The sequence below is a fragment of the Mustela erminea genome, chromosome 11 (assembly GCF_009829155.1).
Source record: "Mustela erminea isolate mMusErm1 chromosome 11, mMusErm1.Pri, whole genome shotgun sequence".
In the NCBI taxonomy this organism is placed as follows: Eukaryota; Metazoa; Chordata; class Mammalia; order Carnivora; family Mustelidae; genus Mustela; species Mustela erminea.
The window spans coordinates 12,350,483-12,374,865 of record NC_045624.1 but is presented as its reverse complement, the minus strand read 5'-3'; the positions used below and the strand labels follow the sequence as shown (position 1 = coordinate 12,374,865).

The following is a 24,383-nucleotide window of genomic DNA, read 5'->3' as shown; positions in this document are numbered from 1 at the left end:
ATGGATCAAGTGTGATACATTATGAGTACAGTGCTTACACTTATTCCTTGTCTCACTGGTTTCTAGGAGGAGAGACTGCCCCTACACACTCCTGACCTGTTGCCCTATTCCTTCCCCTACTCCCAGTGGAAGGTGGAGGTATCTTTCTGCTTGTTGAGTTCAGGGGCAGATACCAAGCCCCGCTGCTTTTTTTCCTTCTGGTTAGTCTCTGAGACACAGAGACCCACAAGAAATCCAGCAACTCCATGTGGTGGGTTTTGCAGAGGCAGAGCCAGAAAAAGGGTGAGGGTAGAGGGGAAAGCCTATGTTTCTTTTCATCCCTATTTGGGATGCAGTGATCCTATCTATCTAAGCCTGTTTGTCAGTGATAGGCTTCTATATATTATATTTACATGCATATCACCATCAATCTTTCTTCCTTTTTTGTGTGTTCTTGGGAATGTTATAATAAGACATAACCCAAAAGAATCAATATCCTATTAGTACGGCAGAATGTACCTTAAAACTTATCTCCAGTGCCACAGGGTAGTAGGTGGACATACCCACCCCCCTTCTCTCTGAGAGTGTCCTTGAACCTGCCGTTAGAGGAGCTGGTCATCGGAAGAAGCAGTTTTCTCTGTTCTGCCTCAGTCTTCCCAGCAAATCATCTTTTGCCCATCTTATAGGTGAGAACTGATATCTTATTGTAATTTTAATGTGGATTTATCTTATAATAAGTGAAGATTAACATTATTTTTAAAGGGGCATTAGTGTATCTTTGAGGACAATTTATTTCTATTTTTTACTTTTTTCTATTAGGTTTTAATCTATTTTCTTGATTCTAAGAGGTCTTTATATGTTAAGGAGATTAGCTTTTAATCTGTGCTATAATTTATCAATATTTTCTCCAGATCTGTCTGTTGCGTTTGACTTAGGTTAGAGTCATTTTGAAAAGCAAAATTTAAACAATAAAAAATATTTATTAGTCAAATTTATCTATCATTTATTTTGTTTCTTGATTTTGTATCACAGTGAGTCTTTCCATATGTTCAAATTATAAAGGAAATTTACCTATTTTTCTTTTTTCCCATTTTCTTTTTTTTTAATTTATTTTTTTCTCACCATAGCACATACCTTCCCTAATGTTCCCATTTTCTTTATTTTTTTATTTTCATTAAAAAAAATTTTTTTTAAAGATTTTGTTTGACATACAGAGAGAGATCACAAGTAGGCAGAGAGGCAGGCAGAGAGAGAGGGGGCAGCAGGTTCCCCACCAAGCAGAGATCCTAGGCCTCTGAGATCATGACTTGGGCTGAAGGCAGAGTCTCAACCCACTGAGCCACCCAGGGAGCCCAACCAATGTTCCCATTTTCAAATTTATATTTTATCCCCTTCTGTAGAGTTTACTCTAGAATAAGATATATGGATAAAATTTACTGAGCATCTATTATGTGCCAAAAATCAAACATATCCTTTTATGTTTGAGTCTTATAATTTCGGTTTGTAGGTTTTAACAGACCATCCAGGACAATTCCTTATTCCCAAGAAACCTTCTACAAAAACAGTATTTTGTATTCATAATGAACACTAGGAATCAGGAGACTCTGGTCACTAAAACTGTTTTGCTAGTAAATTTCTATGTGACCTTGAGTAAGTCATTCAGCCTCATATTCACTAATATTAAGTATTGTCTACCCTACATTTCAAAGATTTTCTTAATTTATATTGGTCAAAATTAAAGTACTCCTTCAGGAAAAGTTAACATATTTTTAGAATTTGTCATGATATAGTAACTCAATTGGGCAAGAAATAAAATAGATTGAATGTATGTTATATTGAACAAAAGTCATATATTTTGGGAGTAAACTTTGTAGGATCTCCTTTACATAAGAAAGTTTAAAATTGCTTATCTCTGTTTATAAAAGTAGCAAAGGTTATTGAAAAAAAACCTGAAAAATTAAGGAAAAGAAACAGCAAAGATCACCCATAGCATAAAAAAACAATACAAGAGGAAACATTTCACAACAGCAGAAGAAAGTAACCCTGGAGCAGGACTTTGAAAATAGCACAAAACTTGAGAGCTGTGCATAAAAGAAATACTATATGTTGGCTAATTGAATTTAAAATTAAAAAAATTATTTCATGGCAAAGCATAATCAAAGGCAGAAGGCAAAGAGCAAATTAGTAAAGATATTCCTAATATGTATGAGAGTAAAACAGTATATTTACTTCTTTGTATATGAAAATGTGTTAAAAATCATACAGGAAAAGCCAACAAGCAACAAGCCAATAAAAATTAGCAAGTATATGAGGAGGTAGTTTTCTGAGAAACAAATACAAAAGACTTTAAAAACTGTGAAAATATATTCAGCTTCATTTACAATTAAAGAGAAGCAAAGATACATAGATATAAATATTTATTTTTATTTAAGCTGGCTCTACACCCAATGTGGGACTTGAACTCACAGCCGCAAGATCAAGAGTCACATGCTCTACAAACCAGGCCAGCCTGGTTTTTTATTTAATGGTGTCCTTAATGCATGCCACCTAACAGTGAGAAACAAGAAAATGATTTCTTCCCTGTTGGGGACTGGTGCTGAAAAGTAATAGCAACAAACTGAACACACACACACAATTACAAATTGTGAAAAATGCCATGAAAAAAAGGAAATGTGTGCAATGAGAGTATTTCACATGTTTCAGGGAAAGCATTCCTGAATAAGTCACCTTTGAGTAGGGGCTGAAGGATGACTAAAGGTTAACTGGGAAAGGTGGGTGGAAAGGGGAAAAACATTTTTGAAAAGAAAAGAATATTATGTTCAAAGGCCCTGAGGCAGGAGGAGAGAACAAAACTTGTTCAATGAGCAGAGAGAGTATCAGGGTATCTGCAGGAAAGACAGCAAAAAAGGGAGAGTATAACACAAAGTGGACAAGGCCATATTACCATGCAACCCTGAAGGACATACGCAAAGCAGGCAAGCTCAAAATGGCTAAAAATCTGCTTATTTTGGGCTATTTAAAAATAATTAGAGGGCACCTGGGTGGCTCAGTGGGTTAAGCCTCTGCCTTCAGCTCAGGTCATGATCTCAGGGTTCTGGGATCAAGCCCCACATCGGGCTCTCTGCTCAGCGGGGAGCCTGCTTCCCCCTCTTTCTCTGTCTACCTGTGATCTCTCTCTCTCTCTGTCAAATAAATAAATAAATACAATATTAAAAAAATAATTAGGTATATAAAAGTTTAAGTTTGATGCTGGTGGGCTGTTAAGCTAACAGGTCAGGTCTCAGTCTGCAGTGAAGAAGTCACCAACCTAGGGACCAATACACAGAAGCCATCTTTTGCTCATTCATATAATAGCCTGCATGAATTTCTTTCAGCAATGTTTTAGTTTTCAGTGTCCAAGTCTTTCACCTACTTTGTTAAGTTGTATTTTAGGTAATAGGGATTTCATTCGTTGGGTGTTATTGTAAAAGGAATTGTTTTCTTAATTTTCTTTTCTGATTGTTCCTTGCTGTTGTATAGAAAAGCAATGAACGCTTTAACTATGTGGAATTCATTTATTAGCTATAGGAGCTTTCTTGGGAGATTCTTTGGGATTTTCCATATATAGGATTATGTCATCTGTGAATATAGATTTACTCCTCCTTTCTGATTTGAATACTTTTAATTTCCTCCCTCCCTTCCTTCCCGCTACCCTTCCTTCCCTTCTTTCTTTCTTTCTTTCCTTTTTCTTTTTCTCCTAATTGCTGTGGCCAGAATTTCTAGTACAATATTGGCTAGCAGTAGTGGAAGTGATCATTTTTGACCAGATATTCCTGATATTAGTGGGAAGACTTTCAATTTTTCACCATTGAGTATATTAGTTTTGAGTCTTTCATGAATACCTTTTATCCTGTTGAGGAAGTTCCCTCTGTTCCTACTTTTCTGAATCTTTTGATTATCGAAGGATGTTGAGTTTGTTAAATGCCTTTTCTTTTTTTAAATTTTTTTAAAGATTTTCTTTCTTTCTTTTTTTTAATTAAAATTTTATTTTTCATAAACATATAATGTATTTTTAGCCCCAGGGGTACAGGTCTGTGAATCGCCAGGTTTACACACTTCACAGCACTCACCATAGCACATACCCTCCTCAATGTCTATAACCCCACCACCCTCTTCCGCCACCCCTCCCCCCAGCAACCCTCAGTTTTTGTTTTGTTAGATTAAGAGTCTCTTAGGGTTTGTCTCCCTCCTGATCCCATCTTGTTTCATTTATTCTTTTCCTACCCCCACAAACCCCCACGTTGCTTCTTCACTTCTCATATCAGGGAGATCATATGATAGTTGTCTTTCTCTGATTGACTTATTTCTCTAGGCATCATTTCTCTAGTTCCATCCATGTCATCACAAATGGCAAGATTTCATTTCTTTTGATGGCTGCATAGTATTCCATTGTATATATATATACCACCTCTTCTTTATCCATTCACCTGTTGATGGATATCTAGGTTCTTTCCATAGTTTGGCTATTATGGACATTGCTGCTATAAACATTCGGGTGCACGTGCCCCTTCAGATCACTACATTTGTATCTTTAGGGTAAATACCCAGTAGTGCAATTGGTGGGTCATAGGGTAGCTCTATTTTCAACTTTATGAGGAACCTCCATGCTGTTTTCCAGAGTGGTTGCACTAGCTTGCATTCCCACCAACAGTGTAGGAGGGTTCCTCTTTCTACGCATCCTTGCCAGCATCTGTCATTTCCAGCCATTCTGAGTGGTGTGAGGTGGTATCTCATTGTGGTTTTGATTTGTATTTCCCTGATGCCCAGTGATGTAGAGCACTTTTTTATGTTTCTGTTAGCCATCTGGATGTCTTCTTTGCAGAAATGTCTGTTCATGTCCTCTGCCCATTTCTTGATTGGATTATTTGTTCTTTGGGTGTTGAGTTTGATAAGCTCTTTATGGATTTTGGATACTAGCTCTTTATCTGATACATCGTTTGCAAATATCTTCTCGCATTTTGTCAGTTGTCTTTTGGTTTTCTTAACTATTTCCTTTGCTGTGCAAAAGCTTTTGATCTTGATGAAATCCCAATAGTTTATTTTTGCCCTTGCTTCCCTTGCCTTTGGTGATGTTCCTAGGAAGAAGTTGCTGAGGCAACTTTTCCCTCAACTCCCTTCTCTCATCTCCCCATGTCCTCCATGCTATTTGTTATGCTCCACAAATAAGTGAAACCATATGATAATTGACTCTCTCTGCTTGACTTATTTCACTCAGCATAATCCCTTCCAGTCCCGTCCATGTTGCTACAAAAGTTGGGTATTCGTCCTTTCTGATGGAGGCATAATACTCCTTGTTGATCTTTTGCTTGGATGATCTGTCTATTTCAGTGAGAGGAGTGTTAAGGTCCCCTACTAATATTGTATTATTGTCGAAGTGTTTCTTTGATTTTGTTATTAATTGGGTTATATAGTTGGCTGCTCCCACATTAGGGGCATAGAAATTTAAAATTGTTAGATCTTCTTATTGGACAGACCTTTTGAGTATGATATAGTGTCCTTCCTCATCTCTTATTATAGTCTTTGGCTTAAAATCGAATTGATCTGATATAAGGATTGCCACCCCAGCTTTCTTCTGACGTCCATTAGCATGGTAAATTGTTTTCCACCCATCACTTTAAATTTGGAGGTGTCTTCAGGTTTAAAATGAGTTTCTTGTAGTCAGCATATAGATGGGTTTTGTTTTTTTAATCCATTCTGACACCCTGTGTCTTTTGATTGGGGCATTTATCTCATTTACCTCAGCGTAACTATTGAAAGATATGAATTTAGTGCCATTTCATTGCCTGTAAGGTGACTGTGTTACTGTATATTGTCTTTGTTCCTTTCTGATCTACTACTTTTAGGGTCTCTCTTTGCTTAGAGGACCCCTTTCAATATTTCCTGTAGAGCTGGTTTGGTGTTTGCAAATTCTTTCAGTGTTTGTTTGTCCTGGAAGCTTTTATCTCTCCTTCTATTTTCAGTGATAACCTAGCTGGATATAGTATTCTTGGCTGCATGTTTTTGTCGTTTAGTGCTCTGAATATATCATGCCAGTTCTTTCTGGCCTGCCAGGTCTCTATGGATAAGTCTTTTGCCAATCTAATATTTTTGCCATTGTATGTTACAGACTTCTTTTCCCGGGCTGCTTTCAGGATTTTCTCTTTCTCGCTAAGATTTGTAAACTTTAGTATTAGATGACCGGGTGTGGACCTATTCTTACTGATTTTGAGGGGGATTCTCTGCACCTCCTGGATTTTGATGCTTGTTCCCTTTGCCATATTAAGGAAATTCTCTACAATAATTCTCTCCAATATATCTTCTTCTCCCCTCTCTCTTTCTCCTTCATCTGGAATCCCAATTATTCTAATGTTGTTTCATCTTATGGTGTCACTTATCTCTCAAATTCTCGCCTCATGGTCCAGTATTTGTTTGTCTCTCTTTTGCTCAGCTTCTTTATTCTCTGTCACTTGGTCTTCTATATCACTAATTCTTTCTTCTGCCTCTTTTATCCTAGCAGTTAGAAACTCCATTTTTTATTGCACCTCATTAATAGCTTTTTTGATTTCAACTTGGTTAGATTTTAATTCTTTTATTTCTCCAGAAAGGGCTTTTATCTCTCCAGAGAGGGTTTCTCTAATATCTTCCATGCCTTTTTTGAGCCTGGCTAGAACCTTGAGAATTGTCATTCTGAATGCTTGATCTGACATATTACCAATGTCCGTATAGATTATGTCCCTAGCCTTTGGTACTGCCTCTTGTTTGTTTGTTTGTTTTTGTCATGAGTTTTTCTGTCTTTTTATTTTGTCCGGATAAGAATATATGAAGGAACAAATAAAATACTAAAAGGGTGGCAAAGACCTCAGGAAAATGTGCTTTAACCAAATCAGAAGAGACCCCAAATTGTGGGAGGGAGAAAGGGGATAAAAAGAAGTTCAGAAAAAAAATAAAAGAAAAAAAGAAAACAAATAAGAAATATAAAAAAGAAAAAAGAAAAAAATATATTAGATTGGTGATGAGAACAGGGTCACCCACTTAATTTGGGGAGTATTTTTGTCTTTTAGAAGAAACTACCTTCCAAAATTTTAAAGAATGAAAAATATATATAAGGGTAAACATGATGAAGGTATGGAATATGCCTACAAGGTGAAAAAAAATTTTTTTCAAATTTCTAAAAAAGGAGATGATAAAGTAAGTTGGTTGGGAAAATAAAGAGAAAGTGGAGAGAATTTGCTTGGGCTGGAGACTAGAATAAGCCTGGAGCTAGATTTAGGGTATATTTTGATCTATTAGAAGAAGTTGTACCCCAAATTTTTTTAGAAGAAAAAACACTATGTGTATACCAAAAATAAAGTTAGATACAATAAAGGATAAAATATGACTATAATAATGAAGTTTCAAAAAACATTATTATTATTATTATTTTTAATGAAAGTTATAGCTAAGACAAAACTAGTTTAAAAACGTTAAAAGAGGAAAGGGTAAAAGTTAAAAAAAAAGATTTAGCAGAAGAAAAAAAATAAAATTAAAAAAAATAATTAACTGCGAGACTAAAGAGTCATGGGGAGAAAGCCATGAATTCCATGCTTTGCTTTCTCCTCCTCTGGAATTCCACTGTTCTCCTTGGTAAGTGAACTTGGGCGTGGCTGGATTTCTTGTTGATCTTCTGGGTGAGGGACCTGTTGTAGTGATTCTCAAGTGTCTTTGCCCGAGGCGGAATTGTAATCTCAGCCCGAGGCCGGGCTAAGTAATCTGCTCGGGTTCGCTTTTGGGAGCTTTTGTCCCCTGAACGCTTTCCGTAGAGTTCTGGAGGACGGGAATGAAAATGGCGGCCTCCCAGTCTCCGGCCCGGAGGAGCCGAGAGCTCGGGGCCCCACTCCTCAGTACACCCTCAGAGAACAGCGCCCTATAACTCTCATCTCCCTGGCCTGCGGGTGCGCTCCGAGCTTACCCAGGCTGCAACCGGTTCAAGGTAACCCTGAGCTGAGAGCTCACTCCTTGGTTCTGTCTCTGTAGCTGGCTTCCCCATTCTAATACCTGCGAGCTCTGCGACACTCAGACACCCCCGATCCTTCTGTGACGCTGCGGGACCTGGGGCCACGCTGACCCCGCGTGGGCTTCACCCCGGTTTAGCCTCTACAGTGGTGTCCCTCTGTGGAACAGACTTTTAAAAGTCCCAATTTTGTGCTCCGTTGCTCTGCCGCTTGCCAGGAGCCAGTCCCTCTCCCTGCAGTCTATCTTCCTGTCGCTTTGGAGTTACTTCTCCGCCGTTCCTACCTTTCAGAAAGTGGTTGATTTTCTAGAATTGCTGTTCTTCTCTTTGATCTCCCATTGGATTTGTAGGTGTTCAAATGGCTTATCAAATGTAGGTTTGATAAGCTATCTAGCTGATCTCCTGCTACCTGATGTAGTCTCAGCCTGCTACTTCTCATCCATCTTGACTCCTCCCTGTTAAAATGCCTTTTCTGCGGCACCTGGGTGGCTCAGTGGGTTAAAGCCTCTGCCTTCAGCTCAGGTCATGGTCCCAGAGTCCTGGGATTGAGCCCCGCATCGGGCTCTCTGCTCAGCCGGGAGCCTGCTTCCTCCTCTCTCTCTCTCTGCCTGCTTCTCTGCCTACTTGTGATCTCTGTCAAATAAATAAATAAAATCTTAAAAAAAATGCCTTTTCTGTGTCTATTGAGATGATAGTGTGATTTCCCTCCTTCATTCTATTCACTCTATTACTATTCTAATTTTTATTTCTATTAATTCTTCATTTTATTAATGTGCTGCATTACATTCCTTGATTTTCTTATGTTGAACTGCTGTTTCATTCCTGGGATAAAGCATATGTGGTCATACTATATAATCCTTTAATATGCTTTTGCATTCAGTTGGCTAGTGTTGTGTTGAAGATTTTTGCATTTATATTCATATTGGTCTCTTATTTTATTTTCTTGTGTTGTCTTTATATGACTTTGGTATTAGGATAATACTGGTCTAATACAGTGAGTTAGAAAGTTTCTTCTATTTGTTGGAGGTATTTGAGAAGGGTTGGTGTTAATTCTTCTGAAGTGTTTGGTAGAATCTACCAGTAAACCATCTGGTTCTGAACACTTTGGGGATGGTTTTTAGTTACCAATGTAATCTCTTTACTTGTTGTAGGTCTTTTCAGGTTTTCTGTTTCATAATGAATCAGTCTTAGTAGGTTGTGTGTTTCTAGGAATTTATTTATTTCATCCAGATTATCTAGTATGTTATATACAGTTGTTCATAGTATTCTCTTATACTCATTTTTATTTCTGTGAAAAAGATAATGATGTCTTTTCTTTTCTGGTTCTAGTAATTTGAGTCTTCTCTCTCTCTCTCTCTCTCTCTCTTTATTTTTGTCAATCTAGCTAAAGTTTGTCAATTTTGTCATTCTTGGTCAATAACCAACATCTGATCTTATTGATTTGCCTTATTGCTTTTCTATCCCTTATTTTATTTATCTTTTCTTGAATTTTTATTTCCTTATTCTAGTTTTGGTTTTAGTTTCTCTTCTTTTCCTAACGCCATAACGTGTAAAATACTCATTTGGGATCTTTATGCTTTTTTAAAAGTAGGTATTTACAGATATCAAGTTCCCTCTTAGCACTAGCTTTGCTGCATCCCATATACTTTAGTATGTTGAATTTTTATTTTCATTTATCTCTTAGTATATTCTAATTTCTTCTTTGACTCATTGGTTAAGAGTATGCTGTTTAATTTACATATATTTATGAATTTAATGGTTTTCTTTCTGTTTTGATTTTTAGTTTTGTTGATTATAGTCAGAAAAAAAATGCTTTGTATGATTACAGTCTTTGTAACCCTATTGAGACTTCTGGTCTAACATATGACTTATCTTGGAAAATGTTCTGTGCGCATTTGAGAAGAATATATACTATTCTTTTATTGGGTAGTGTGAACTGTTAGACCTAGTAAGTTTATTCTGTTTTTCAAGTTATTTCCTTACTGTCTTCTGTTTAGATGTTTTATTGAAAGTGGGGTATTGAAGTTCTTCCTTCAGTTCTGTTAATATTTCTTACATATATTGTGGGGCTTTATTGTTTGAAACATATATTATTATAATCATTGTGTTTTTTGATGAATTGATCTTTTTATTAATATATAATGTCTTTTGTCTCTTAGTTTTTGACTCAAAGTCTATATTGTCTGACATTACTATAGTCACTTTGGCTCTCTTTTGTTGGTACTTGTATGGAATATCTTCTATCTGTTCATTCCCAACCTATTTGTGTCTTTTGATGTAAAATGACTTTCATGTCGACAGCATGAATAGTTGGCTCATTTAAAAAAAAAAACAACAACTCATCCTGCCAATGTCTGCATTTTGACTGAAGAGTTTGAACCATTTACATTTAAAGTAGCTGATAAGGAAGGACTGACTTTGCCATTTTTCTCACATCATTGCTCATCTCTGGTGTGTTGATTTTTGATATATGTCTTGGAATTGTTTGTGGTGTCTTCCACTTGGGGGTACCTAGGCTCTGTAGGGCCAAATCAGGGAGATGCACAGTAAGAGATCAGAGGTTAGTTTCAACTGTTTTGTGGTAACAAGAACTTGGGACTTGGGAATAAGGCTGCCAAGGGGCTGAGAAACTCCTGACAAGGGAGATTTCAAGTTTGGCCATTAAAGAAAAAATAAAGTTTCAAAAGTTCTAAAATTGAATTAGCCTCAGGGGAGAAGTTTTTCTGGCTTTTCCTTGACTGCATCCCTAGGGTTTCTCTGAAGTTGAATAGATTTAGTTCCTCAGTGTAAAAGTCTCCTTGGGGACAATGAAGAGAAGAAAAGAGGGAGAAAAAAGTCAGAGGGAGAGATAATTGGGCTTCCACAACACTGTTATTAATGGACTTTCCCCTATGTACTCATATGAAAACAGTTTTCTCTTGCATTGAGAGTGAGGACAGCAGTAGCTTGCTCTGGCCCACAGAGCGTGCTCAGCACTAGTCAGGCAGGAAATAGCCTGGGATGATCCCTGGAGAGCTGTAGAACATTCTAGTTTAGTCTCTTTCTTTGGAGGTGAGTGTCTGTCAGGGTTCCCCTTTATGAAGGAGAGGATAAGAGGGGATTGGCACAGGAAGTTCTGGGCCTGGCTGCTCTCCAGAATAAGGACACCTACAGCCTGAAGAGTGGTGAAGGGGACAGCAGAGTGGTTGGGCTCATCTTCAAATCTGCCCTGAACAGCAGAGAGCAAATTCAACTCTTCCCTGACTCAATGCTGGGCATAGGCACAGACCCTTGCTCTTGTCAGGACACTCCTGTATCCTTTCCTTGCATCTGGTCCCGGCTAAACAAAAATTATGCAAGGAGACTACTGAGTGAGGGAATAAGAATATGAGAGCGAGAGCATGAGGATGTAAGAGTGAGAGAATGAGGTTGGAGAGTGAGAGTACATCTCTCCTAGTAAGTCTGTTCTTGATCCTGGCTACCCAGTTGTCATCTCCTCTCTGATATGCAGAGAGGGCTGCATATCAATAGGGCAGCATTTTAGTGAAGACTGAAGGGAGGAGAAGCAGAATTTCCTTCAAAAATTGGTCAAAGCCAGGATTGGATAAGCTTTGTTCACAGATTTATCCCTTAATTGATTGACTAATTAATTTATTCATTTAAAAATATTAACCGAGTGTCTAACAGTAGGCATGACAAAGTTTCTGCTTTCATGGTTGCTTACATTGTAAAATAGGAGACAGAAAATAAACAAAAAGTAAAAACACAATTTTAGTAAGGAGAGCAAAGATGAATAGATCCCGGTGAGCTGCTGGAGAGTAAAAGCTGGACTGTATTCTTTTAGAAAGGATCATGTGGAAAAACTCCCTGAATTTAAGCCTTTGAGCAAAGACCTGAAGGAAATGAAGGATGGATCCCAGAAACCCTAAGGGGCTTAGGTCCTTTGGTCTATTTTATTTTAGTGACAGCTAAATCTTTTTCATATGATTTTGGAGGAAAAATCTATTTGTTGGCTCTGGGGAGACTCTCCTTACTTTCTGTTAGATAGAGCCCTACACTTATATGTAGGTCTTGGGCCGAGTCCAGAGATCACATTTGGTGGCTTTGACACTCTGCTGGATCCAGGGTTTTGAGCCTCACAAAAGGGTGATGTTGAAATTGGACCTTTAGCCTCTTGTCTGCCAGTCGCAACATGACGTAGTGTGGGACAAGTGGAGGTTTAGGATGGCAGTTCCACCTGTGCCCTCCTCGAGTCCCTCCTCTGTCAGTCTGGTGGATTTTTGGTATTAGGCTTAGAAGAGTGAGGCCCCTGACTGATTAAGCCCAGGTGCTGGTTAGTCTGTCGCCTATGAGAAGTCACATTTATGAGGGAGAAAAGCAGGGCGCACATCCCCTCCCAAAAATAGGGAGGAAGAAAGTGGTAATTCACTCCAGCAGCTAGCTGACCTGAAATACTCAGTCCTTGCCCTCAAGATCTTACAGAAAGTCCTCAAAGAGTTGTCCATACCCATGCCTAGCTGTAACACAAATGATGACAGAAGGAAAAGAAAAGTTTTCAAATGGATGTAATGCAAATGGACCCTATGTCATGAAGAAACAAAGTAAAACACGTGCCAGCTCTGGGCAGGATTGGGCAGGAAGTCTTTTCTACAGTGTGTGATTCTGGAGCAGGACTCACAGACAGAATATATTTGGTGGACCACATAGTTTAGGGCATTCAAGATGGAAGGGAGTTAGTGGTAAAAAGGAATGCACTGGTCAGGAAGGTGACAGGGTGGCTAGTCACAGCACAGTGGAAGGCTGGAAGGCTGTGGATTGAGAGATGCAGGTGGTATACCGGGCAGGGGGCTATCTGTCTTGCCTATGTGCCTATATGCCATTAGCAGCTGGGCTCATCTTCTTGGCTAGATTTAATTTTCTTCTTATATAATGATTATTCTAAAAACAATGAATACTGTTATGCTGAAAATAAATAATAAATAAATAAATAAACAAACAAACAAATAAATAAATAAATAAAATCTTAAAAAAAAAAAGAAAAGTTTAGCAGTGATCATGTAAAGGGGACAATAGAACCTGAACCCTTCCTAGTCATGTTCTGGAGTCTGTGAACAGGAGGGGAATATTTTCTCTGCCTGAGTCTGTTTTTATTTTGGATCAGAAGCACTGTGATCTCTTTTTTACTCTTTAGATTTCACAAGGAACAACTGCTCAGAACTAAATGTTGGGGAATCACTCTAGTGCCACTGAATTCTATCTCTTAGGCTTCCCTGGCTCCCCAGAATTACGCCATACCTTATTTGCTACCTTCTTCCTCTTCTACTCAGTGACAGTCATGGGGAACATGCTCATCATTGTGATTGTCTGTGTTGATAAACGCCTGCAATCCCCCATGTATTTCTTCCTTGGTCACCTCTCTGTCCTAGAGATCCTGATCACATCAGTTGCTGTCCCCTTGATGCTCTGGGAGTTACTGCTTCCTGGGATGCAGGCAATATCTTTGACAGCATGTAGTGCACAATTATATTTGTACCTTTCTTTGGGCACATCAGAATTTATATTAATGGGAGCGATGGCTGTGGACCGTTACATGGCTATCTGTAACCCCCTGAGGTACAACATCATTATGAACAGCCACACCTGCATCTGGGTGGTCATTGTGTCATGGGTGTTTGAGTTCCTATTTCAAATCTGGCCTGTCTGTGCCACATTTCAGCTTACCTTCTGCAAATCAAATGTGGTAGATCATTTTTTATGTGACTGGGGGCAATTGTTTAAATTATCCTGTGATGACAGCCTTTTCACAGAGTTTATTCTTTTTTTAATGGCTGTATTCATTATTGTTGGTTCTTTGATTCCTACAGTCATCTCCTACACCTACATCATCCCCACCATCCTCAGGATCCCTTCAGCCTCTGGTCGAAGGAAAGCCTTCTCTACCTGTGCATCCCACTCACCTTTGTTGTGATCGGCTATGGCACCTGCTTGTTTCTGTATGTGAAACCCAAGCAAACACAGGCAGCTGAGTACAACAGGGTAGCATCACTGATGGTTTTAGTGGTGACCCCTTTTCTGAACCCATTCATCTTCACCCTCCGGAATGAGAAATTTATAGAGGCCTTTCGAGATGTCATGAAACGCTGCTGTCAACTCCTCAAGGGGTAGCTATGTCCTAAGGACAATCATGGACTCATCATCATGAACTGGAGTAATCTGAAAGCAATAATGCAATCTGAAATGATCATTTTCAACACCAAGTGGTTTGTGATGTACAAGGAAATTTTAAGACACTGATTGTGCTCTAACTTATAATCAGATGATTCCTGCATGGGAATCAGATATATTTGTTTATACACTCTTCCGTAGTTATAATACATCTTACAATATATATTTAAAAATAAAAATAGGGGCGCCTGGGTGGCTCAGTGGGTTAAGCTGCTGCCTTCGGCTCGGGTCGTGATCTCAGGGTCCTGGGATCGAGCCCCGCGTCGGGCTCTCTGCTCAGCAGGGAGCCTGCTTCCCTCTCTCTCTCTCTGCCTGCCTCTCTGCCTACTTGTGATCTCTGCCTGTCAAATAAATAAAATCTTTTAAAAAAAATATATATATATATATATAAGATATGTGATTTTTTTCATCTTTAGAACACTCATCTCTTTTTTTTGGCATTCTATGCAATCTTTATTTTTATAGTCTATTTTAAAATCTATGGTTTCTAATTGTTTTATTTTTATTTATTTCTTTGTTTCAAATTTTTATTTAAATTCTAATTAATTAACATACATTGTAATATTGGTTTCAGGGGTAGAATTTCGTGATTCATCACTTACATACAACACCCAGTGCTCATCACAAGTGCCTTCCTTAATGCCCATCCCCCATTTAGCTCATCCCCTGCCCACCTCCCTCCGTCAACCCTCCGTTTGTTCTCTATAGTTAAGAATCTCTTACAGTTTGCTTCCCTCTCTCTTTTTTGCCTCCGTACCTTATGTTCATCTGTTTCTTTCCTTAAATTCCACATATGAGTGAAATCATATGGTCTTTGTCTTTCTGTAGCTGACATACTTTGTTTAGCATAATACACTCTCGCTCCAGCCACATCAGCGCAAATGGTAAGATTTCATTCTTTTTGATAGCTAAGTAATATTCCATTATATGTATATATACACATATGTGTATTCCTTCCATATATATGTGTGTGTGTATATATATATCTGTATATATACCTTCCTCGAGGCCCCCTAGCGCCTGTGTCTCTCCCAGATTTCCTGGCCAAGAGTAGACCAGATGGTTTGTTCTACCTCCCTGATTAGCTCCCTCAGAACTCCTTTGCCTGCTTCTTGTGCATACCATGACATTTTTAACCTCTTCTAAAAATGTGGCAGAATCCACATGAAACATATATACACACCAAATCTTCTTTATTCGTTCATCAGTCAGTGGACATTTGGGTTCTTTCCATAGTTTGGCTATTTTGATAATGTTGCTATAAACATTGGGGTACATGTGTCTCTTCAAATCAGTATTTTTGTATCATCTGGGTAAATACCTAGTAATGCAATTGCTGGATCATAGGGTAATTCTATTTTTAACTTCCTGAGGAATCTCCGTACTGTTTTCAACAGTGGCTGTACCAGTTTGCATTCCCACCAACAGTGCCAAAGTGTTCCTTTTTCTCCACATCCTCACCAACATCTGTTGTTTCCTGTGTTGTTAATTTTAGCCACTCTGACAGGTGTGAGGTGGTATCTTATTATGGTTTTGATTTGTAGTTCCCTGTATTTGTATTTCCCTGATGATGAATGATGTTGAGCATCTTTTCATGTGTCTGATAGCCATCTGGATGTCTTTTTTGAAAAAAACATCTGTTCATGTCTCCTGCCCATTTCTTAACTGGATTATTTATTTTTTGGGGTGTTGAGTTTGATAAGTTCTTCATAGATTTTGGGTAGTACCCTTTATCACATATGTCACTTGCAAGTATCTTCTCCCATTTTGTAGGCTGCTTTTAGTTTTGTTGATCTTTTCCTTTGCTATGCAGAAGCTTTTTATATTGATGAATATCCAGTAGTTCATTTTTGCTTTTGTTTCCTTTGCCTCTGGCAATATGTCTAGTAAGAAGCAATGGCTGAGGTCAAAAAGGTTGCTGCCTGTGTTCTCCTCTAGGATTTTGATGGTTTTCTATCCCACATTTAGGTCTTTCATTCATTTTGAATTTATTTTTGTGTATGGTGTAAGAAAGTGGTCCTGTTTTATTCTGTATGTTACTGTCCCGTTTTCCCAATACCACTTGTTGAAGAGACTGGCTTTTTTTCATTGGATATTCTTTTCTGCTTTGTCAGGATTAGTTGACTGTAAAGCTGAGGGTCCATTTCTAGGTTCTCTTTTCTGTTCCATTGATCTATGTGTCTGTTTTGTGCCAGTAGCATACTGTCTTGATGATTACAGCTTTGTAATAGCTTTATAATAGCTTAAAGTCCAGAATTATGATACCTCCATCTTCGTTTTTCTTTTTTAGGATTGTGTTAGCTATTCAGGGTCTTTTGTGGTTCTATACAAGCTTTAGGATTGTTTTTTTCTAGCTCTGAAAAAATGCTGGTGGTATTTTGATAAGGATTGCTTTAAATGTATAGATTGCTCTGGGTAGTATAGACATTTTAACAGTATTTGTTCTTCTAATCTGTGAGCATGGAATGTTTTTCCATTTCTTTGTGTCCACTTCAGTTTCTTTCATAAGTGTAGAACACTCAGCTCTTTCAATGGGAAAAGCAAGGAAGAGTATAATTCATTCTCTGGCAGTTGACCTCTGTGGTTGTTTCTAGGTGCTGAGTCATCTTCCCATATGTTGTTCTGTGATTTCATGATTTTTCTCACTCACTAAGGCACCCTTTATTTCTTCTGCGAGTGACCCCACATCCAGCTCAGCCTCCAATCTTTCCTTGAGGTTCATGCCCCCCAGTTCCACCAGGGACACTACCTCCCTGTAGGTCTTCCCGACTGGTAGTTGTGAAAACAAACTCACTCCACTTCCTTGCCTCCTTCCCATCCTCAGGGCCAGATGTGTGTTAATCCAGGGAGGTCTCTAATTGGTGGACTTTCTCAGGGTGAGGAGGGAGGGTCTTGGAAAGACGCATGTTCTTATGTGGCATGTCTTCCGTTATCACACCAGCCCCAAATGTGGGAGGGCAATGGGCTGAGTTCTGGGACCTGAACTGATGAGGGTGAGCTGACCTTACTGTGCTCCTGGGCTGAGGCAGGAGTGCAGGGAGGGCAGAAAAGAGGTAGATCCTGATTACTTCTCTCCACATTCCTCACGTTGTTTAATCCTGACACAAGGCATTCTATTTTCCTTCTCAACTACATTTCTGGTGAGGTGGCAGCAAGAGGGGGACTAAGGAATAGTGTTGGGAGTGAGGTTCTGTCAGCTAGGTCTTTACATGGTTATGAATTCTACTTCATACCCTGCCTTACTGAGTCAAAAATAAAAGAAATTGTCCTGTTTCTAATTGCCAAAACCAGTTGCTTGTTTCTACAAATATCTCTCTGTAGCAGGGGAGATATTTTAGCAGAATAATCTTCTGTAAGTCTGGACAGTCTGTAAGGTTTCCTTAGAGCTGAATAGAGCAAATGGGGGAATAATTGGGGTGCAGCAACAGAGCTTCACATTTCTTATCCAGAGACTTTTGGCTACTTTTGTAGGGATGTAGAGATCATCTAAATATTGTAGATCTCCACCTTTTATTATCTGATGGGTATGTTGGAAATACCTTTTGTCAATCTGGGTTTTGTCTTTTGACTTTTTTAACTGAAATCTTCTGTCATGCAAAAGTGTTAATTTTGCTGTTGTCAAATTTAGTTTTTTTCTGTAATTTATATTTATATATATTGCTTTAAGAGTCCCTTTCCATTCAAAGGACTTAATAGTCACAGCTACAGACTCTGACAATGTAGATATAGTACAACTATTTTTAAAATAAGAAATGGGGGCGCTTGGGTGGCTCAGTGGGTTAAAGCCTCTGCTTTCGGCTCAGGTCATGATCCCAAGGGTTCTGGGATCGAGTTCCACGTCGGGCTCTCTGCTCAGCGGGGAGCCTGCTCCCCACCCCCCGCCTGCCTCTCTGCCTACTTATGATCTCGGTCTGTCAAATACATAAATAAAATCTTTAAAAAAAATAAAATAAGAAATGGGAAGGGCATATGCAAAGTTTTTTTTTTTTTTTTAAGATTTTATTTATTTGTTTGACACAGAGAGAGAGAGAGAGAGAGATCACAAGTAGGCAGAAAGGCAGGCACAGAGAGAGGAGGAAGCAGGCTCCCTGCTGAGCAGAGAGCCAGATGCAGGGTTCATGAGATCATGACTTGAGCCAAAGGCAGAGGCTTAGTCCACTGAGCCACCCAGGTGCCCCCAAAGCTCTTTTTTTAAGATTATTTGTTTGTTTGTTTATTTATTTATTTATTTCTGAGAGAGAGAGAGAGAGAGAGAGAGAACACAAGTGCAGGGAGAAGCAGGCAGAGGGAGAAGCAGGCTCCCTGCTGAGCAAAAGCCCAATGTGGGACTTGATCTCAGGACCCTAGGATCATGACCTGAGCTGAAGGCAGACACTTAATCAACTGAGCTGAAGGCAGGCATTTAATCAACTTTGAGGTTTCCCACAAATTTTTTTCTTTTGAACAGTTTTCAGTAATCATACTGGTGGAGAAAGTATTAGCAGAATCATTCTAGGACTATTGTATGTGTAATGTAAGTAAGATAAAGGCGATGAATAATTATGCAATATTCTAGTTCCAAAAAATAATATAGAAAAGATTAGGTAAATCCTCCAGGGTCTTGAATTTAAATTGTACATATCAAGGTAGACTTATTTTATATAGATAGGCACAGTTTTATATGTCCATATGCTGAGATTATGGTTTTGAAATACTGTTTCCCAATATGAGTAACTAGGACTTCTTGGAGAAAGAGCTCCTTCCTGCTCTGGGGCAAGAAATCTATAAGATGAGCTTGGAATATCTTTACATACTGGGTATAAGAGATTACTAGGGTTATGTTAAAAGGTGTCAGGAGCTGACTGGAGGAAACTTATACTGGCCAAGGATGAGAGAAGGAATACTTCAAAAATATATAATAATTGTAACCATTGGAAATCCATCAAATATATTTAAATCCATGAGTTCATAATGGTATTTAAAAAGCAGCCACCTTCAAAAGATAAATTCATTATTTATCAGACCCAAGTCTGATCAAGGCTCTGTGACCACCTACTAAGTTGCAGAAAGATATGCAGAGAACAGAAAGATCAGAAAGACATGTTTAACTGTGCCATGTGGATGGAATCATAATGTAGATGGTGGGAAACTCTACGGTAAGAAAACCTGATTATTCGACAGATAAACTGGAAGAAAATTAGTGAGCTGTAGGGAGAATCTGTAGGTTAAAGTAGACTTAAAAACATATCAGATAAAAAGATGTAGAATGCTAACATTTGTTATTAGGTAAATGTAAATTAAAACAACAGTCAGGCAGTGCCTGGGTGGCTTGGTTGGCTGAGTCTCTGCCTTTGGTTCTGGTTGAGCCGTTGCCTTTGGCTTGGGTCATGATCTCAGGGTCCTGGGATGGAGCCCCACATCAGGCTCCCTGCTCAGTGGGGAGTCTGCTTCTCCCTCTCCTTCGCCCCTACTCATGCTCTTTCTTGCTGTCTCTCTCAAATAAATAAAATCTTTAAAAAACCCCACAGCAATTGGATACCACTATATACCTACTAGAATAGCTAAAATTGTAAAGACTGACATTATCACATCCTGGAAAGGCTATAGATCATCAGAAATGTTTTTCGTTGCTGCTTGGAATGCAGAATATTATAACCACTTTGGAAGGCAGCTTGGCAATTTCTTATAAAGTTAAATATAGACTTAGCATACAGCCCAGAAACTTCTGAAATGAGTGTAAAATTTACTACCATATAAAAACAGGCATGAAAATGTTTATAGAAACTTTATTCATAATTGGAAATATCCAAAATATTCTTTGTTAGGTGAATGGGTTAAGAAACTACAATCTATACATAGAATGTGAATACTATTCAGCAATAAAAGGAGATGAGCTAATAACTCACATAATTACATTAAAAAAATCTCAAATGCATTTTGCCAAGTGAAAGAGGCCGGAACAAAAGGCTATATACTGTACAATTCAATTCTAATGATATTTTGCAATTAAAAAAACAAAAACAAAACCAAAAAACTAATAGGGATAGAAAACAGGTTAAGTGGATACCTATCTCTTTAGGATAAGTAAGGGGACAATGTTTGACTAGGGAAGTACAGGGTGTTTTGGGGCAATGGAACTAATCTGTTTGGCACTATAATGGTGGATACATTATGTATTTGCTAAACTCATCGGACTTTGCAATATAAAAATTGAAGCTTAAAGTATACAAATTGAAAAAAAAATCAACCAGGAGTTTGGGGGAATCCCAGGGTAAGATACAGACAAAAGAACTTACTGTGTGATGAATGTATGATACTGGCTCCCTGGAGAGGTTGGTTGAAAAGGACCTAAGAAACTTTGGATATCAGCATAGTTCTCAGCAAGTCCTGTACAATTTTGGAAAACAGTATTTTGCCTAAAAAATGAAAGGCTAAAGACAAAAGAGCTATGTATAATCACTGTACTCTAATTGGCAAAGTTGCTTTTGTAAAATAAATCTCCACATGAATTAACCATAATTAAGACTCTTTTACAAATATGAAACAATACTGGAAATCAGAAAACTTAAAAAAAACCTCAGAATACAAGTGTTCAGGGAAACAGGTGTGAAAAAATGTTAAGTAAATTCAGTAAATTGAAAAAACAGTCAAAATAATCTAAAGCAAGGGCCATATTACAGGGTCCTTAAGGAGGACTATATTTTGTGAAAATTTAATAAGTGACATTGAAAAGAGAATGAAAACAGCCAAAAAACCCTAAAATGAAAAGCAGAAAGGATCAGATGAAATGTGATAATTAAAAGAAATTAAAACACAAAATAACCAAAGACAATGCATGAATCTTGACAGATCTTTGATTTTTAAAAAAGCTATAAATGTATTTGGGAAAAATTTTAGAAAATTTTAATATGGACTATACATTTTATATTACTGGAGTAATGTTAGTTTTCTCATGTGTGATAATGCTATTCTTGTTACGTGGGAGGATGTCCTTACTCAACATAAAGTGTCATCTCAGTACCTGGAATGTAGTAGATATCTTTACTAATCAGGATGTGGATGCCTGAATATAGGAAGCATGGTGATCCACAGGACTAACCCCCTGAAAGCCATTTTAGGTGACTTTTGCAGAGGAGTGGTGAATAGATCACATAATTAGTCTCTGCACTGTGCTCACTGTCAGTCAGTCAGATAAAGAACTGAAAAATTAACTCAGATCTTTGGATTTCAAGATACACCGTAAAATTAACCTAAGGACTCCATTTGCCATCTGCTAGATGTCTCATCACAAACCCCGTTCCGGAGTTTCTCACGGTACGTTACCTACACCCATGGTCCCTGACAAGTCAAGAGCTAGTGTAAGAGGACCAGAGAATCTAAGGGTCATCTCAACAGGACAGATGTTCTCCCAATTTTCAAGACACCCTTTCTTCTTATTCATGAGATTATGGAAGCTGAATGATTTGGGATAGCTTACCTAACAAGTTAATACAAAGCTCAGGTTAAGATTCCTGAGGTTCTAACTCTCAGACTCCATCTCCCAAAATGGGATCTGAAAGAATAGTGACCAAGGAAAAAGACCTTCAGAAATTAATGGCAAATACTTCATTAAATATCCTTTAGAGGATCCTTCATCCTTAAGATTAGGGAATTACCTGCCTAATAATGCCCTGATAAATCTTATTTTATAAATAATCTGATTTTCTAATTTAAATTTAATTAGCCAACATATAGTACATCATTAGTTTTTGATATAATGAAACCCATGACAGAGTTGGTCCTCTGTGATGCTGCTAAGGATGGGGTAGTTACTTAATCCTAAACCAAGTTCCCGAAACTCAGAAGTCAACAACTTTATCACTTCAGAAGGGGAGAGTAAGAAAAGAAAGATGTTTTTGTGCTTGATTTGTGATGGGAGGAGGGGCATTATTAAGAGGTTGGAGAGTTACAGCAGGGAGTCTCTGAAGAGAAAATTCTGAGTGATTGTATGCCCTGATACATTACTAGGAGTTGAGTGAAGGTGAATGCCATCTAGCAAGGAGATAATTGCTTTCTTACAAAGTTTTCAAGAGAGGAAATAATTAGTCCCTTGTGAGTCAGTGCATAGAAACTTTTCAGGTGGAGAAAAATGTTTTTCCTAGTTTAAAGATGACTTAACACACTCACAGTTGCTCAAAGATGGAGAGCTTTCTACCTAGTGTCCAGTGGCATTTGGAGAAGACCCTTAATTAAGGATTAAACAATATGTTAACTAGACATTGACATCCATAACTCATGTTTCTGTGATGTACTCATGTGTACGCATTCATGCAAGTGTGTTCACACACCTCAGTGTAACCCATCTCTCCACTTCCAGCGCAACACCAGCAGCCTTGATCAGAATGTAACCCTGTACTGTAGGTCTGTGTTACAGATTGTGAGGGATGCTTCTTCTCCAATTACAGTGTCAGTGGCATTGACGTCAGAAGTGATCTAACTTGCTTCCTTGTGCTATTTAGGGCCCATTCATAACTATTCCTTTTTCTATTTTTCTAATCCCGACCTTTTTGCCATCTAGACCAAGGAAACAGGATGTTTTTCAAGGCTCTGTGACCTGAACTATTCATACAACACAGTCGTCCCTATGATTCCCTAAGCGTAAGAGAGAGCTCAGAGAAGGCACCTCTCTCTCTTTTTAAGAAAGAATTATTTACTTATTTCAGAGAGAGGAAGGGAGCAAGTAAGGGGAGGGGCAGAGAGAGAGAATCTCAAGCATCTCTGCTGAGTGCAGAGCCCAAGGCCGGGCACCAGCCTGAGATCATGACCTGAGCTAAAATCAAGAGTTGGGTGCTCAAGCAACTGAGCCACCCAGGTGCCCCAGAGAAAACATCTCTCTTAAATCTGCCCTTTCTTTAGCCCTTCCCCCTTCCCTAATCACCAAAACTAATTCATTCTCTCCTTCTGGTCGAGAATGGAGTGCATTCACTCTATATGATTGCCCTAGTAACTCTTATGGGCCCCGAGATGGGCCAAAAGATACGGATAAAGCATCAGGGAGGATCAAGATTCCTGACAAGCAGACAGCTGTCTCTTCCCCTAACATGCTACAGTTGAGTTCCAGGGACAAGAAGAAATAAGCAGCCTGACTTTCTATTTATGATCAACTGATTATTAATTTCCATTTGCTCCCCCAGCCATACTAAGAGGCACTATAAGAATACAAAAGGAGGGTGCCTGGGTGGCTCAATGGGTTAAACCTCTGCCTCCGGCTCAGGTCATGGTCTCAGGGTCCTGGGATTGAGCCCTACATCGGGCTCTCTGCTCAGCAAGGAGTCTGCTTCCCCCCTCTCTCTCTGACCGCCTCTCTGCCTACTTGTGATCTCTGTCTGTCAAATAAATAAATAAAATCTTAAAAAAAAAAAAAAGAATACAAAAGGAGTTAAATAACAAGGACAAAGAGAATGGGGAAAATGGTACAACAGATGATATTTTGCAGTTTATTTTTGATGTGAGAAAGCAGAGTCTCCAAGATAATAATAAGATGAAGGGGCGCCTGGGTGGCTCAGTGGGTTGAGCTGCTGCCTTCGGCTCAGGCCATGATCTCAGGGTCCTGGGATCGAGTCCCACATCGGGCTCTCTGCTTAGCAGGGAGCCTGCTTCCTTCTCTCTCTCTCTCTGCCTGCCTCTCTGCCTACTTGTGATCTCTCTCTGTCAAATAGATAATAATAAGATGATGCAATGCAAATGAAATTTCTGCTAAGGGAAAAATGAAAAAACAAAAAAACCAAAAAAACCCCTAAACAACCCAGTAATTGCATTTACTCAACAGAGCTCTTAAAAGCTTCAGCACATGGAGGCATCAGCTACCATTGAAGGTGAAGGGAAGGTTTAGGGGTTAAAATGGGAGCAGTGGTTAAAAGTTGGCATACACAGCAATTGGGCACTGAGAGTCCCTTGTATTTTGTGAGTCACCAAGGAAATATCTGTTTCACAGGTAGGGTGCTGGTTATCTCACTTTGCCAAGGTCTGTCTCAGTTTTAAAAAACAGAAAGTCCCACATCCTGGAAACTCCCTCTGTCCACCGTCCAGCCAGGGCACTTGTTCACGCTGTCGACATTTCACCCACCCACCACAACACCTGGAAGAGACAAGACTTTATTCTCATTAAAAAGAATTAAACTTGGAAAGTTCTAGATTTTAGAACTATAGATATAACATTTATAGCTTAAAATAA

At 38.7% G+C, this 24,383-nt stretch overlaps 1 protein-coding gene across 1 annotated transcript; it reads left to right on the top strand.

Moving 5' to 3' along the window:
* The first annotated feature begins 13,187 nt into the window (after positions 1-13,187).
* Positions 13,188-14,131, top strand: LOC116569546 (putative olfactory receptor 9A1). The gene is given in 2 exon segments (XM_032305835.1): positions 13,188-13,917; positions 13,920-14,131. Coding segments are annotated over 2 exon segments (942 nt in total).
* The last annotated feature ends 10,252 nt before the right edge of the window (positions 14,132-24,383 follow it).